At 44.6% G+C, this 16485-nt stretch overlaps 1 protein-coding gene across 3 annotated transcripts in view; it reads right to left on the bottom strand.

The window, feature by feature from the left end:
* Positions 1–16485, bottom strand: part of adam23 (ADAM metallopeptidase domain 23) — a 142219-nt gene that overhangs the window by 36640 nt on the left and 89094 nt on the right. For all 3 annotated transcript variants that reach the window (XM_033024369.1, XM_033024371.1, XM_033024370.1), the window contains exons 13-18: positions 15656–15746; positions 13530–13581; positions 11788–11887; positions 5019–5090; positions 3375–3461; positions 1143–1223 (exon numbers count right to left, since the gene is read on the bottom strand). In XM_033024369.1, the coding sequence (XP_032880260.1) occupies positions 1143–1223; positions 3375–3461; positions 5019–5090; positions 11788–11887; positions 13530–13581; positions 15656–15746 (483 nt within the window). The remainder of the gene's footprint in view (positions 1–1142; positions 1224–3374; positions 3462–5018; positions 5091–11787; positions 11888–13529; positions 13582–15655; positions 15747–16485) is intronic.

Raw genomic sequence — 16485 nt, 5'->3', positions numbered from 1 at the left:
GGACGAGCCTCCGAGGCTTCGAAGTCGGGTCGCCGCCGCCAGAACGCCGCCACAGCCCCGAAGTCGGGTCGCCGCCGCCGGAACGCCGCCACAGCCCCGAAGTCGGGTCGCCACCGCCAGAATGCCACCACAGCCCCGAAGTCGGCCAGCCTCGCGTTGGTAAGTCCTGGCTGGCTCCGTTTCCGGAGCCCCGAGGTCGGTCCCAGTTGGAGGCCGCCAGCTCCGCCATTAGGCCTCAGCGCAGACAGAGACGGAGATGGGGGATACGACAAGAAAAAGTCTCATCCCCCCGAAGGAAGAGACCAAAAACATGTTTCTCCCACCCACCCCCACACATACACAACCTAATAAACTAAAATTAACTAAAACAGGACAAAAGAAAACAACAACAAAAAGAAAAAAACAGACAGACTGCAGGCGAGCCGCTGCTGCTAGGGCAGCGCAGCCATTTCCAGAGTGGCCGTGGAGCGTGGAGACAGAATGATACCAGGAGCTAAAGAGTTAAATCACGAGGGCTGGTTAATTGGAGCATGCTGGCATTTCCCTCAAAACTGAAAGGTGTAACTGAAATTATTTAGATGAATGACATTGGTAGGAGATAAATAATTCAAGAGTAAAGGAGATACACAAAATCACAAAGCCAGGCAGCCTAGTCTGCTGAGTTTCTCCGGCAATTTTTGGTTCAGGATTACGGCATCTCCAATCTCATGTGCCTCTAAACAAAATCGTAAGTCTTCCAGGGCCAGAGAAAGGGGCTCATAGTCATAGAAAATGGATATGGTGGGCCAAAGTGCCTATGTCCATTCACCCCATTTAAATTAATCCCATTTTCCATAAATTGGCCTGTAGCCTACTATGACAGGACGATTCAAGTGCTCATCCATCAACATTTCTTAAATAGCTTGAGGAGCATCTATCTTCGCATCCCAGGCAGTAAATACTAAATGTAAAAGTGAAAAAAAAAAATCCTCCTCAAGCCCTCAGTGAACCCCCACCCCTTATCCCTTTACCTTAAATCTTTGCCCCCCCACTTCGTCACTATGTGTGTGTACTATTGTGCGATTGAAATGGGCTACTCCCATCAGCCCTCTCTCTACTCCCTCACACCTCTGAGCCCTTGCTTTTCACTCAGACAGATGTACCTGGCCCACATCTCCGGTGCAGAACTCGGCGATATCGCAATCGTTCACAGGATCTCGACAGTCGTAGCCTCGCTTCAGGAACTGAGGGCCAGAGCACAGAACAGTTACTGGCCTTTGAAGAGGACCAAGACAAAACATGGCAAATAAACATGGCCTGGTCTCTGACACAGATTACATGGCACATAAACACTGTCACAAATCCCATGACTCATTTTTTTGACTATACTTCAAAAGGTAGTGCTTTAGGGTGCTTTGTATAAATGCAAGATTTAATGACTCTCCTCGCAGTCCATTTACTTTTGGTTTGCCCTGTGGGTCCACTCCTGGTGCTAAGCGTGTGGACGAATGTTGTGATGGGATATTATCTGAAACAGACTTGAGATTTTGCCTGCAGCAATAAACAACTTAGCATTTAACAATTACGACACTCAGAGTTAATCTTTTGCCTTATTTTAACTATTGACTACAATGGCAGCTATATCTTCAGAGATACCTCCCCAAACGTTTCCCTCTAACAATCTTCTCCTTCAAAGTTCTCCCTGAAGTCTTCCTCGTTGATATGGTCACCCTGGTGGAGATCAATCAGATGTTTTATATTTCCTGTAAAAGCTCACAGAACTGTCCCATCCCCTATTAATGCTACCATTAGCTCTCCACCCCCACCCCCCCCACCCCCAAATTACCTACCAACCTGCACATCTTTAAGATATAGAGAAAAACAGAGCACCCTAGGAGAAATGACACAGTCACTGAGTGAATGTGCAAACTGAGTGAATGTAGCATGCAGCAACTGAGTTTGGGATTAAACCCAGGTCTATGGCGCTGAGGCAGTGGCTCAATAGCAGTTATCCCGCAGTTGCTCTTCTGAAGCATTTTGAGATTTATGACGTTATGCTAAAGGTGACCAAAAAACGCAAGTTACTCAACGCCCAGCTCTTGATTCTGTGATCTTCTCTGTCTCAAGTCACACGTACTGTACCTCTTCAGTTTAAAAGATATATTTGCATCTATGGAAAATGTCCTTGTGCTTCAGAGCTACACAACTAGCAGAATGAAGATCACTATTCCAAAATAGGTACACTTGAGATTACGGTGCCCTGAAATTCAGAAACAGGACTTTCCAGACAAACTGTGGTGACAAAAAAAACAGAACTTCCTTGGTGTTTTCCAGCTCCTGGCACCCTAACCCCTGTGTGAGTGGGGAGATCTCAAGAGATCGGGATTGGTAACAGTTCTAGCCAAAAGGGCAGTTTAGCAACTGCCATCATGTGGCACAGGAGAGTTACTACCTCATAACACCAGGGACCTGGGTTCGATCCTGATGTTGGGTAGTCTGTATGGAGCATACATCCCAAAAATGCCTGGATCAATGGGTTAACTGGTCGCTGGACATTGCCTTGCCTGTAATATGTAGGTGAGTGGAAGAATCTTGCAGTGGGGGCGGGGGATGTGCCCGAGGGAGAGAGGGTTTATGGGAAGAATGAAAAATGGGATTAATGTAGATTAGTGTAAAGTGGTGGTGATTGATGATCAGCACCGACTGCCTTCTTCTCTCACATTCACAGATAAACACACACACCCACACATCTTGCTTGCAACAACAGGAGTTAGACATTCCCCCTTAGAGCTCCCTCCTGTGGGCACATGCAGAACTTCATTGAGATTCCACCAGGAATCCGCAGATCAGTTGCCGGTAGAACTGAACGTAGTAGACAAGTTGGGGACGCCCGCCATTCCTGCACTCCCATCACCCAGCCCCAAAATGGCTGAAGTCAAGGAAGAGCTTCCTTCACACAGTCCAGCCACTGTCACAGTCTCCTCAAGCAACCAGACTAGCCTTGTGGGAAAAGAAACGCAGTGAAAATCACCACCACGTAAAGATGCCAATCCCAATCCCAACCAGGGAACAGCTACCACCTGGCCACAGGTGTGAATGGAAGACCTGGAAGTCCCTCAATAGGCTTCGTACAGGGATGGGCCGATGCAAGACCAATATGAACAAATGGGGCTTTGCAGATGCGGCAGACGCAGAATCTGAATGTGGAACATCTGTACAATCCATGCCACACCTACTAAGATGCCCACTTCTTGGTGAATAATGCTGCCTGGAAGATCTAGCGGTGGCAAACTAGAAGGCTGTCCACTGTGTAAGAGCCTGGCCAAACATTTGAAACATAGATGATGGACACGAAAGAAGAAGATTGAGATTGCATTGTATTGGGCAATCACTACCTGGCAAGTGTGATTGCAGCAGGGTCCATCGCTGCAGTGTGCACCATTGGCAAGGGAGCATTTCTTACAACATGTCCCAAAGCATTCCTGTAACAGAAATAGAAGTCATTTTCAAACTTTGAAAACCAAGATGGAAATTACACAGCAACTACATGACAAACCCACACCACACCAGTGCCTATTATCTAGATTGCCTTCATGCATTCTAATCACATGAAGGATAATTTTTTGTTTTGTTTTGTTTAGTTTAGAGATACAGCACGGAAACAGGCGATCCCCGCACATTAAAACCATCCTGCACCCGCTAGGGACAATTTTTACATTCACGAAGCCAAGTAACTGATAAACCTGTTTGTCTTTGGAGTGTGGGGGAAACTAAAGATCTCGGAGAAAACCCACACAAGTCACGGGGAGAATGTACAAACTCCGTACAGACAGCATCTGCAGTCAGGATCAAGTCAGTTCGGGTCTCCAGCGCTGCATTCGCCATAATGCAGCAACTCTGCTGCATTCCCAACCAGATTAAAGGCTAGAGATGGAACTGCACATCCCCGTGCGGCGTGGGATCACATGCAAGCGGTTTAGTGTTCAACATGAATGCAGCCCTGCTCTGTGGTAACCCATTTTTAAGCCACAAGATTGGGCAGGGGAGGCTTTGTCTGGTCCGGCTACATTGTTCTTCCTCCTCCCTCATGGTGGTCCTCCACGCTCTCATCGGCCGTTGACTGCAGATCGACCCGTGGGGCATCACCGCCACCGCGAGGCTTCACCACCGCCTGGGCCCGTGGCCCAGCTTCAAGCTTCCTGCACATCACTCTGGGTAATAAAGCTTCTATCTCCATTAAGTGTGAACACCCAACTGCACCACAGCAACTGCGCATTGATCTTCTCCTTCATCACAGAATCACACAGCAATGGAGTCAAGTCAAGTCAAGTCACGTTTATTCGTCACATACACGTACGAGATGTGCAGTTTAGTGTTCAACATGAATGCAGTCAGGCAACACACAAACAGGCCCTTCATACCACTGGGGTGTAAGCTACCCAAGTACATTGACATTTCACTTGGGTAGATTACACCCAAGCGGTATAAACATTGACTTCTCTAAAGGAACAGCACCTCACATTTCGCTTGGGAAGCTTACACAACAGCGGTATGAACATTGACTTCTCTAACTTTTCTTTCCCTCTCTCTCCATCTCCTCCCCTTCCCAGTTCTCCCACCAGTCTTACTGTCTCTGACTACATTCTATCTTTGTCCTGCCCACTCCCCTGACATCAGTCTGAAGAAGGGTCTCAACCCAAAATGTCACCCATTCCTTTTCTCCAGAGATGCTGCCTGTCCCGCTGAGTTACTCCAGCATTTTGTGTCTACCTTCGATTTAAACCTGCATCTGCAGTTCTTTCCTACACAAGGTTGTGCCTGCAAGCAGGAGCAGGGATCCACCAACTCTATGAAGTGCACGTATTGTTTATGTTCATTGCCAGCCGGGAAACCATGGTTGCTAACATTGCTAACTATGCCAATCCTGCCATTGACCTGACCATCTTCACACACTCCATCTGAAAAGGACTTTGAGTAGTTGAAGCACAAAGCAGACCTTGAGAATCAGGAGCAAAAAGAGGGACACACTCGAAACTTACCATTCGCAGCCCACAATCGCATTCCTCCCCGGACTCCACGTATCCATTTCCGCACTCCGTGGCTTCAAACAACTACAAAACAACGGAGGGAGAGCAGGGGAAGAAACGTAACACAATCATCACTCAGGATAGCAGTAAGAAAAAGATAAACTGAGAGCAGATCAGTTCTTTGGCAGGTGTGCCACGCACCAATGAATGCCCTGAAAGCCAGCACAGACTCGATGGGCTGAACGGCCTGACATGACTGATAAAATATTAAAATACGCCTCTTCTTGGGCCTGTTGATGCCAAATTCTAATAAAGCCCAGGGATTCACAAGGCTTTGTGTAGCTGAAGAAATAAATGATGACATCAAAAACTCGAGCAGACAGCAGAGAATTGATCAGCTCAGGTTGGCTAAGAACAAAGGGAAGTGGTTGTGAGGGGTTTTCAGGACCCACATGAAGCTAGACTCCTTAAGCTGGAACCAAATCAGAGAGCTTCCTTTCAGGTCCAATGAATTATATCAAACCTGTTCATACAAGTAACCCAAATTGGTCACAGGTCACATACACTGGAAATCACGGTACGGCCTCCACACATCCATGACACACCTTTGGAAATCACTTGCGTTTCTGGGCTTCTCGGAAGCAGGAAAATTGGGGTGACACAGTGGTGCAGCTAGCAGAACTGCTGCCTCACAGTTCTAGAGACCCAGGTTCAATCCTGACCTCCGGTTCTGTCTATGTGGAGTTTGCATGTGCAATCACATGGGTTTTCCCCGGTTACTCCAATTCTCTTCCACACCCCAATCATGTGTAGTGGGTAAGTTAATTAGCTGCTATAAATTGACCCTGGTACGTAGGTAAGTGGTAGGCCTGGGGGAAATGATGAGAATGTGGTGGAGAATAAGCCAGGATTAGCATAAATGAGAGACACAAAGTTGATGGGCCGAAGAACCTGTTTCTTTGCTGTATCTCTCCATGACTCTGCAATGTACATACTAAGTCCCAAAGTTCAATTACCGATTAGTTTGTTTTTCATCAGTAATTCAATGACTTCTAATATTTTCCTTCTGAGTGCATTTGGTGTGGAAGACGTTCGATACGCTTGACTTCATCGATCAGGGTATTGAGCTGAAAGTGTTGGGATGTCATGTTACAGATGTACAAGACTTTAGTAGGGCCACACTTGAGTACTGTATACAGTCTTGTTGCCCTGCTCCAAGAAGGATGTTGTTAAATTGGAAATGATGCAAATAAGATTTATGAGGATATTACTGGGTTTGAAGGGTGTGTGTTACAATGAGAGACTGGATTTTTTTTTCACCACAGAGTGCAGGAGGCTGAGATGTGATGATGGAACTATATTAAATCATGAGGGGCATGGGTAAGCTAAACAGCCAGACTTTTCCTCAGGGTAGGAGAGTTTAAAATCAGAGAACATAGATTAAGGTGAGAGGGGATAGAGTTAAAAGGGGCTTGAGGGACAAGTTTTCCTCAGAGGGTGGTGCACCTTTAAAAAGACTTGCCAGAGGAAGTGATAGAGGCAGGTACATTTACAGCATTTAAAAGATATTTGTTCCAGTTTGTGGTTAGGACGTTTGGAGGGAAATGGGGTGGCACAGTGGCGCATAGGCAGAGTTGCTGCCTTAAAACACCAGAGACTAAGGTCCAATCCTGACTACGGGTGCAGTCTGTGCCGAGTTAGTAGATTCTCCCTGTGACCGCGTGGGTTTTCTCTGGTTTCCCCCCACATGCCAAAAAGGTGCAGGTTTGTATGTTAATTGGCTTCTGTAAATTGCCCCTAGTGTGTAGGATGCAAAAATGGGATAACATGAACTAGTATGTGGGTGGTCAATGGTCAGCATGGACTCGGTGGGCCAAACAATCCGTTTCTGCATTTTATCTCTAAACTAAAAACAAGTGTGACAAGTTCAGTTAAGCAACTTGGTTGGCATGCATGGGCTGGGCAGAAGGACCTGTCTCCCTGTGTAGCTCTCTTTATCCCACATTCCCATTAATTCCCCCACGATTCTTGCACTCACGTACACGCCAGATGTAATTTACAGTGGACAATTAACCCACTAACCCGCTTGTCTTTGGTATTTGTCTAGGGAAACCCACACGGTCAGAGGGAGTACATGCAAACTCCATACATCATCACTGAAGGTTGGAATTGAGCCTAAGACACTGGAGCCGTGAGACAAAGGATCTATTAGCTGTGCCACTGTGATGTCGAATGTATGCCAATATACATTGCTGATCTAGCCTGTTTGTATATTTGAAAGTACATTGCTGCAGTTTTTGCTGTCACTGGCATCATGGCAAATAAAAACTGTTCATTCTTTAAAGCGTCTTTCACTGTTAAATGTTGTAAGGCACAAATTAAAGGAGACATATGAACTACTCAAAATATAAAGTTGAAAGGACGACATTTATTTGACCAAATTACTGCAGAAGAAAATAAAATTATTACAGAATCTCGTCGTTTTCTACTCTTTGGTGCAATATTGGTGCAATATTCTATTACGCTGCCAGTTCTTTTTCAAAGCTTCTGCTGCATAATAACCTAAAGCTTGACTCAAAGCAGCAGTTGTAGCAAGGGCAGAAAAATGTTCAGAAGGTGTTTTTAGTCAGTAGGGTGGGAACAGCATTTAAATCTGATATATCTGGCCAATGTACAGCAGAGAATTTGAACCAAAGCAAGCTGCATCTTTATATGTTACCAGATTTTTCTCAGCAAGAAAATATTCATCCACTAATTTAACAGCTTTGAATTTGAAATTCCATTCTATAACAGTACGAATAGATTTATAATAAAACCAAAATCTTACTCAAACAATGTAACATTTGCAGCAGATACTTACACAAAAAGAGTCTGCCTACACTTCACTGCCACATTATTTCATCCATTCAAAGAAATTCCTTTTATTCCACCCATCACCATGGACCAAGTTGTTTATCTCTTTCTTATTTTGATGAAATGGTCCTGGACCTGAAACATTAACTGATTTTCTCTCTCTAATTGCTGCAGATTTGCTGATTATTTTTAGCATCTGCAGTTTTTTTGTTCCCATTTTTTGGAAAATAGCTTGCTGGTTGAATATTGTCCTTTAAGAAACTGGTCATATAGAAACATAGACATAGAAACATAGAAAATAGGTGCAGGAGTAGGCCATTCGACCCTTCGAGCCTGCACCGCCATTCAATATGATCATGGCTGATCATCCAACTCAGTATCCTGTACCTCCCTTCTCTCCATACCCCCTGATCCCTTTAGCCACAAGGGCCACATCTAACTCCCTCTTAAATATAGCCAATAAACTGGTCTCAACTACCTTCTGTGGCAGAGAATTCCACAGATTCACCACTCTCTGTGTGAAAAATGTTTTTCTCATCTTGGTCCTAAAAGACTTCCCCCTTATCCTTAAACTGTGACCCCTTGTTCTGGACTTCCCCAACATCGGGAACAATCTTCCTGCATCTAGCCTGTCCAACCCCTTAAGAATTTTGTACGTTTCTATAAGATCCCCCGCCCCCCCAATCGTCTAAATTCTAGCGAGTACAAGCCGACTAGAATTGAAGTGTAGCATCCGCTTGGTGTGGGAATACGAGTTCCCTGTCAACTCGTCACAGTCAGAGTCACCCTCAGAGTGGAAATACCATAATGCCACCCTGAACCAGAAATTGCTGCCGCAGTCCTCTGCCTGGAACGGACTATCTCAGTCGCCAGAGAGCACAACACATTCTCTTCACCAAGGTGTGCGATGGCCCTGGGCCTAACAAAGGCCTCTGGCTAGGTCTGAATTGAGTAGGCCTGGTTCCAAACAGCCTCAGAGCAGTGCTTCCAGCCGTTAGTTTATATATAGAGGTGATATGCCAAGATACTGGAGCCCTACCCACATAGGATGGTTCTACCACCCCCACAGCCGCCTAAAATTCTCCCTGTAAGTCTTAACCTTGCTAACATCTCTCCTCTCCAAAGAGATAAGTGCGACAATAAATGATTGGTTATTCACCCACTGTTGACTAACGTTATGCACGGTGTCTTTTATATGAACACTCTAAAGGCTGGACTCATAGTAGTGTGAAATGTGTATCAGTAAAATTATTATGCAGATATTCATCTACTGTATTCCTAATGGGAGCAGTATCTTTTAAGTTAATTATGCTTTTAGCAACTGATTTCAGCACAAAGAACACAGTATTTACTCAATCTCCAGCTCGGTCTCTGGGTCATAACTGACATGAGGGTAGCTTGTTATGGGAATAATCTCATCAAGCAAACCGGGCACGGTTGGGTACAATTTCGAGTTGACAGCATACCCACCAGATCAGAGATTTGGGGTGTTATTATGTATACAGGTACAATGAGCTTACTAGTACCTATGAGATGAAGGATAGTTTCTTCATTGTTATTTAATAGTTTTCTCAAGAGATTGCTGGGACAGACTATCTCAACATGAATAAAGGGTAAGCAGCTAATAGCGGGGGTGAATTCAAATCATTTCAAGTCTCATCCTTCCAAGGGGGCTGGCTCATTAGCAGCCAATAGAATGGATATTCCCATTTGATCATCTTGCAACAGCAGGAGGCTTACATAGTGCACTTTCAGAAGTTATAAAATTTGGTTGAATATGTCTGGATGATTGCAGATAGAATTCTGAACAGTGTTGCATGAGTTATTGTCTAACTCAAAGCCAATTGGGACTGTGGTCCGATTAAGGGCAAGGGACATGTATGTCAGTTAGCATCATGTTGTTAATAACCCATGTCTTTTCTACTATTTATGGGTTATCTGTTTAAGTGTTTCACACACATATTGGTTTACTGCATGAAACCACAGTGCTTCGAAGGCTTCACATAATCACTCACATGACTTCGATATAAAATAGAAAGATTAAACGAGAACTTACCGTTTGAAGTTTGATCTTTATTTTATGAGAAGTTGAAGTGAGGGACTACGTGCCCTCCACTCCCAACCCTGAATCTCATAAAGATCATTCGGTAAGTCGAGGGTTATTAATCTTTCTATAGTTTAAGTTCATGCAAGTGGTCTGTGGTTTCATACAGTTGCTCTGAAGATTGACGCGCATGCAGGCTGGCGGGCTGTTCACGTAATCTCTCACTTCAACTTCTCATAAAATAAAGATCAAACTTCAAACGGTAAGTTCTCGTTTAATCTTTCTATTTTGTTGAGTGACTGGGAACTTGTCCCAAGCCCACTTTAATCATTTCTATAGCAGCACAGCTCCAAAGACATGGGTTTGATCCTGAGCTCGGGTGCTATCTGTGTGGAGTATACATGTTTTAATTGTGATTGCATGGGTTTCTGCCGGGTGCTCTGGTTTCCTCTCACATTCAAAAGATATGTGGGTCGGTGGGTTAATCGATGATTATGAGATTGTCCCTAGTATGTGGGTGAGTGGTAGAATCTGAGAGGGAGTTGATGGGATTGTGGAGAGCATTTTTTTTTAAATGGGGTTAATGTAGGATTAATATAGTTGACAGGACAAGTTAGTGGGTGAGTGAGATTGCTTGGCAAGCTGCCATTGATTTAATGACCTGAATGCCTCTTTCGATGGAGATTACTGTATCTAGGTCTGGAGAATGTTTTACCTCTGGACCACTTGTGGAGATCCTAATGGTGTGTCTGAATGCTTCACTCTCTCGGTCACTCCCTCGAATGGTAAAAACCCAACACGCTCCCCTCACAACCATTCCGAAAGACGGGTCCCAAGACAGAAACAAAATGTGAGAATCCAAAGAGGCAGTGACCATTCCACAATGTATTAATCAGGAAAGCTTATGATGAAGATAGATTAAGGAGAATGATTTGTCAGGCAATGCAGTCTGCCCAGTTTAGGGACTGTAGGATTTGGAACAAATCCCATGTATAGAAAATAAGAAAAAACTACAGCTGCTGGAAATCTGAAACACAAAAGGAAAGGTGAAATTTCTGAGAAGGTAAAGCAGCATTTGCGTTGAGAGAAACAGTGAGAAAATAAGTGTGTTGTAAGTTGCTAAGTGTCTGGGCTTAGGGTAAGGTGTGGGGAAACCAAGAAAATGTTTGTGATAGAGCAGAGACCAGGGTTGTCTAGGTGACGTAGTTGTTTTTGGTAGACAAAAATGCTGGAGAAACACAGCAGGTGAGGCAGCATCTATGGAGCGAAGGAAATAGGCAACTTTTCGGGTCGAAACCCTTCTTCAGACCCAAAGTTGTTTTTGGTGCTTTTTAGTGAACTGTTAAATGAGGGTAGATAAAGAGAGATTAACGAACAGTACAATGTAACAAACAGCAGTGGGTGGAAATCTGAAATATGTGAATTGTACATCAGGTCCAACGACATGTCTCCACAGATGCTGAGTGACTGGCTATGAATTTCCAACATATTCTATTTCTGTTCTCCTCCTCAAGTTTAAATAAAATTGAGACATTAGAGATACAGCACAGAAACAGGCCTTTTGGCCCACTGAGTCCATGCCGACCAGCGATCACTCTGCACATTAACACTATCCTACACACTAGGCAATTTAACAGATCCAAATCACCTACACACCTGTAAGACTTTGGAGTGTGGGAGGAAACTGGAGCACCTGGAGAAAACCCACGCAGTCACAGGGAGAATGTACAAACTCCGTACAGTCAGCACTGGTCAGGATAGAACCAGGTCTTTGGTGCTGTAAGGCAGCAGCTTTATCGCTGCGCCACCGCGCACCTTTGTGTCGAGGATTGACAAAGTAGAGGAACTGGATTAAACTGGATCATTGGAGTCAGGGAATCCTACCTTTGTTGGTCTATTGAAGAGACATGCTCCCCCACCTCTCTGTAGAAACTCTTTGTATTCCATTATACTGCACTTGGAAAACTTGCGGGGATGGTAAAACCTGCAGACGGAGCACAGTGACAATGGGTGAGTACCTGAACAAGCTGCACCGAATCCAACCCTGCCCCATCATGGAAAGCTCATTAATCCATCCAAGTTGCACTCCCAAATCAATAACGTGAAACACAAGCCAAACAACAGGGTGAAAGGTTTCTGCGGACAGATGTGGTTTACTATCAAATCAATTGTTATCTTATCAACTAGGAGAGAAGTTTTTGCGGTACTTAGTGGCCTACTGCTGTTCTGGACTCATGTGTCTATTGGTGACCCAGTTGAGCTAAAAAACAAACAGACTTCTTCTAGCCACCCTGAAAAGCCCTGCTATAAGAAAGGATGCAAAACAAAATAACAAAGATGTTATCAGGGCTAGAGGGTCTGAGCTACAAGGAAAGGCTGCATAGGATGGATCTTTCTACCCTGGAGCGTAGAAGGCTGAGTGGCGACCTTATAGAGGTATATAAAATCATGATGGGAATTGATAAGCCAAAGAGCCACAGTTTTATTACAGGGATTCTAAAACTAGAGGTGAGAGGTGAAAGAATTAAAAGGGATCCGAGTGGCAACTTTTTCCTCACAGAGCGTGGTGGGTATATGGAGTGAGGTACAGAGGAAGTGGTGGAGCTGGGTACAATGACAACATTTAAAAGACACATGGAGAGGTACATGGAAACGGAAGGTTTGGAGGAATATGGACAGGTACAGGCAAGTGGCACTAGCTCTGTTAGGCAAATTGGTCAGCGTGGACGTTGGTCCAAAGGGTTATAGAGTTATACTGTGCTGTATAACTCTATAACTAAATTGATCTTCAAATGGAACCATTCAAAAATTTGTCCTAAGCCATAAACCTAACACTTGGCTCCAAGCAATGCAAACAAAGTAACAGTTCAAAGGGTTTCAAAGGGCACAAGTTTATCAATAGCCAACTGGACCAGACACATTTCACCATGTCCCACTATGCTTGGGATGGATAGGAAAGCTGAGTGCTCCATCCCACAGACTCCTCATTAAACTAGAGATGAACAGAATTCCACTCCCTTAACCTCTAGTTAGAGTGAGACCATGGGGCTGCAATCTCCTGGTATTCATGGTGCCCTTTTCCTGCTACAAACCACATCTCAATGCACTGCGATGTGGCACTGACTGGTTACAACCATGGACATGTCGCAAAATGAAAGTCACACAGCTGCACAGAATGCAACACAGTGGCAGGCTGTCATGTTGGAACATGTCTTCCACACCCTGCGTCACTCTGGAGGAACTTGATGGTATCTGAGGGTCGGAATTCACGATGAAACAAACCTTCCGCAGGCCAGGTCACTCTGCAGACCACCAGCGCCTGGTACCTCTGCAACCCTGATCACTTCTAAGCTCTGCGGCCCTTTCTTCTGTCCCAATTTTCCTCTTTTCTCTGTCCTCAATCTCCAGTCCTCTGCCCATCCAATTTCCCCCATCTCCAAACCGGTTGATGGACATATCATATCCAAGGACTTCTGGGGGGGGGGGGCGTCTCCTCCCAGCAAATCGTGCCTCGTGCTCACACCCGAACTGTCTGCTACACCCGAATCCCCTTCCCCACATAGTCGGGGGTTTGAAATGTTTTTGTTCCAAAGCTGCGCAGTAGCAACGGTTCAAGGTGACCCTACCCAGTGTCTTCCATGATGCATCCTGCCCACGAGCCTGGACACTCACATTCCTCTAGAAAAGAATAACAGAGAGTAGTCAGTGGGCCGGCTCTGCGTTCCCTCTCCTTCACCGCAGTCCCACCGGAATGGGCCTGACGATCCACCCGTTGATACGACGGCGATTTAATATTAAAGAACACCCCTCCTCCTACCCAGGTCCCAAGCTAGGTCAACACCCCCCCCCCCCTCCCCCATACACACCATGACTCAATCTCAGTGGGGAGGGGGATTTCTGTCACAGAGATAAACAGTTGCAGGCATGATGTAGCATTTAAATTTGGGTCGGATGGGAATTAGGACAGCTCTTGGGACTTTAGTCTCACTGTCAGTTCTGGCCAAGGGTTCTCTTCCCACATTCCAGCAAGGTGTGGGTTGGTGGGTTAACTGGCCACTGTAATTTACCACTAGTGTGTAGGTGAGAGATGGAATCTGGGTGGAGTCGATGGGAATGTGGAGAGAAAAGGTTACAGGGAAAAATCAGTTAGAGAATGATTAAAGATGGAACAGCACAGGAAAAGGCCCTTCAGTCCACAGTGTCTGTGCTGACCATGGTACCAATTTAAAATGCATATCTGTACGAACATGGTCTATTCCCTGGGATTGTACTGTGAACTAAGATAGGTGGGGTTGCGGGTAATGAAGTAGAGTTTCAAAGTCTACAGAGAGATTTATGCCAGTTGGAAGAGTGGGCTGAAAGATGGCAGATGGAGTTTAATGCTGATAAGTGTGAGGTGCTACATCTTGGCAGGACAAATCAAAATAGGACGTACATGGTAAATGGTAGGGAATTGAAGAATGTAGGTGAACAGAGGGATCTGGGAATAACTGTGCACAGTTCCATGAAAGTGGAATCTCATGTAGATAGGGTGGTAAAGAAAGCTTTTGGTGTGCTGGCCTTTATAAATCAGAGCATTGAGTATAGAAGTTGGGATGTAATGTTAAAATTGTACAAGGCATTGGTGAGGCCAATTCTGGAGTATGGTGTACAATTTTGGTCGCCTAATTATAGGAAGGATGTCAACAAAATAGAGAGAGTACAGAGGAGATTTACTAGAATGTTGCCTGGGTTTCAGCAACTAAGTTACAGAGAAAGGTTGAACAAGTTAGGGCTTTATTCTTTGGAGCGCAGAAGGTTAAGGGGGGACTTGATAGAGGTTTTTAAAATGATGAGAGGGATAGACAGAGTTGACGTGGAAAAGCTTTTCCCACTGAGAGTAGGGAAGATTCAAACAAGGGGACATGACTTGAGAATTAAGGGACTGAAGTTTAGGGGTAACATGAGGGGGAACTTCTTTACTCAGAGAGTGGTAGCTGTGTGGAATGAGCTTCCAGTGAAGGTGGTGGAGGCAGGTTCGTTTTTATCATTTAAAAATAAATTGGATAGTTATATGGATGGGAAGGGAATGGAGGGTTATGGTCTGAGCGCAGGTATATGGGACTAGGGGAGATTATGTGTTCGGCACGGACTAGAGGGGTCGAGATGGCCTGTTTCCGTGCTGTAATTGTTATATGGTTATATGGTTATAACTGGGCATAGACTGAATGGGCCAAAATGATCACCCCTTATGCCTTGAGGAAATGTGGAAATTGATTTATTGGAAAGGACAAACAGGATTGAGAGGGGTAAAACTCTTCCCTCTGGAGGGAGGCTAGAAGAAGTGGGCATATCCTTAAAATTACACAATTAGGAGGCACTTTGTCACACTGACGCCTGTGGAAATCCAAGATTCTTTTCTCCCCATGAATGTGGAGGAATTGAAAGTCTCAACATTTTGAGTGGCTGCCTTTTGTTGGGCAAGGAGGGATATGGATCATGTGCAGGCAGATGAGATTAGTTTATCTTGGCATCATGTTTTTGATGTTAGATTACTATACATGTATAGTTGATGCTTGGTGTGTATTTAATGGGCCAAAGAGCCCATTTCTGTGTTGTATGACTTGATATGCAGGCATGAACATTGGATACATTGCTCTAGCCAAGTCTACGGACTTTCCTTAGGAATCAAAACAGGTTTCTCCCTTATTGAAGCTCAGCCAAACAGTTTCACTTCATGAATACATGCATGAACAACAGTAAAGGCACTTACTTTTTCTCTTGGATTCAGACTCCCACTGAATGCCCAAATTCTGTGCGAGACTCTGCCCCAATACAACAGTCGTTGACCACACCTCCCCATACTGGATTAGAGAGAAGTATAGACAGTTGTAATTAGTTACAATGAGGGACAGACTAGACTATGCTCATTGTGAGTAATATACTAGGCTTTCAATGACTGGTACCAATTGTAAATAAAACAGATTACATTTGAACAAACTTTTCACAACCTCAAGGAAGACCATTAAAAAGAAAATCCCAAACAAAAAAAAACTGCAAATGCTGGATACCCAAAGTAAAAAGAGTATAGGCTGGAAACACTCCACACGTTGTGGAGAGAGTTAAGATTTTCCCCTTCCACAGATGCCCTCTGACTGAGTACTTCCGGCAGGGAATCCGACTCAGCCACAGAAAAAGTAACTTGTGCCGGTGAGGTGAATCTTTCTCATATTAAAGTGCTTATTTGCATATTAAATTATACATAAAATATGTAACTCAGGTTATAAATGTGAAAAACAGGGATTGAAGTGCAAATGCAAAATTTAAGATTAAAATTCTGGAAAAAGAAAAGTTGCAACAATATAGGATTTGGGGTGGAAGATTGCAATCTTCACGTGGTCCGCCCTGTTTCGACGAATGCAATCAACCCAGTGTGCACAATCAAATAAGATCAAATAGAACAAGTTGTCCTACAACTTTAGGCTGTGCACGCCATACGCAAGAAGAAGAGAATATAGGATTTGTGTAAATGGGTGGTTGATGGTTGGGACGGTCTTTGTGGGCTGACAGCCTGTTTCCGTGCTGTATCTCTCTGTTAATCTA

The sequence above is a fragment of the Amblyraja radiata genome, chromosome 7, assembly GCF_010909765.2.
Source record: "Amblyraja radiata isolate CabotCenter1 chromosome 7, sAmbRad1.1.pri, whole genome shotgun sequence".
Classification (NCBI taxonomy): domain Eukaryota; kingdom Metazoa; phylum Chordata; class Chondrichthyes; order Rajiformes; family Rajidae; genus Amblyraja; species Amblyraja radiata.
Note: the sequence above shows the minus strand (reverse complement) of the source record. Positions and strands in the feature narration are given on the sequence as shown.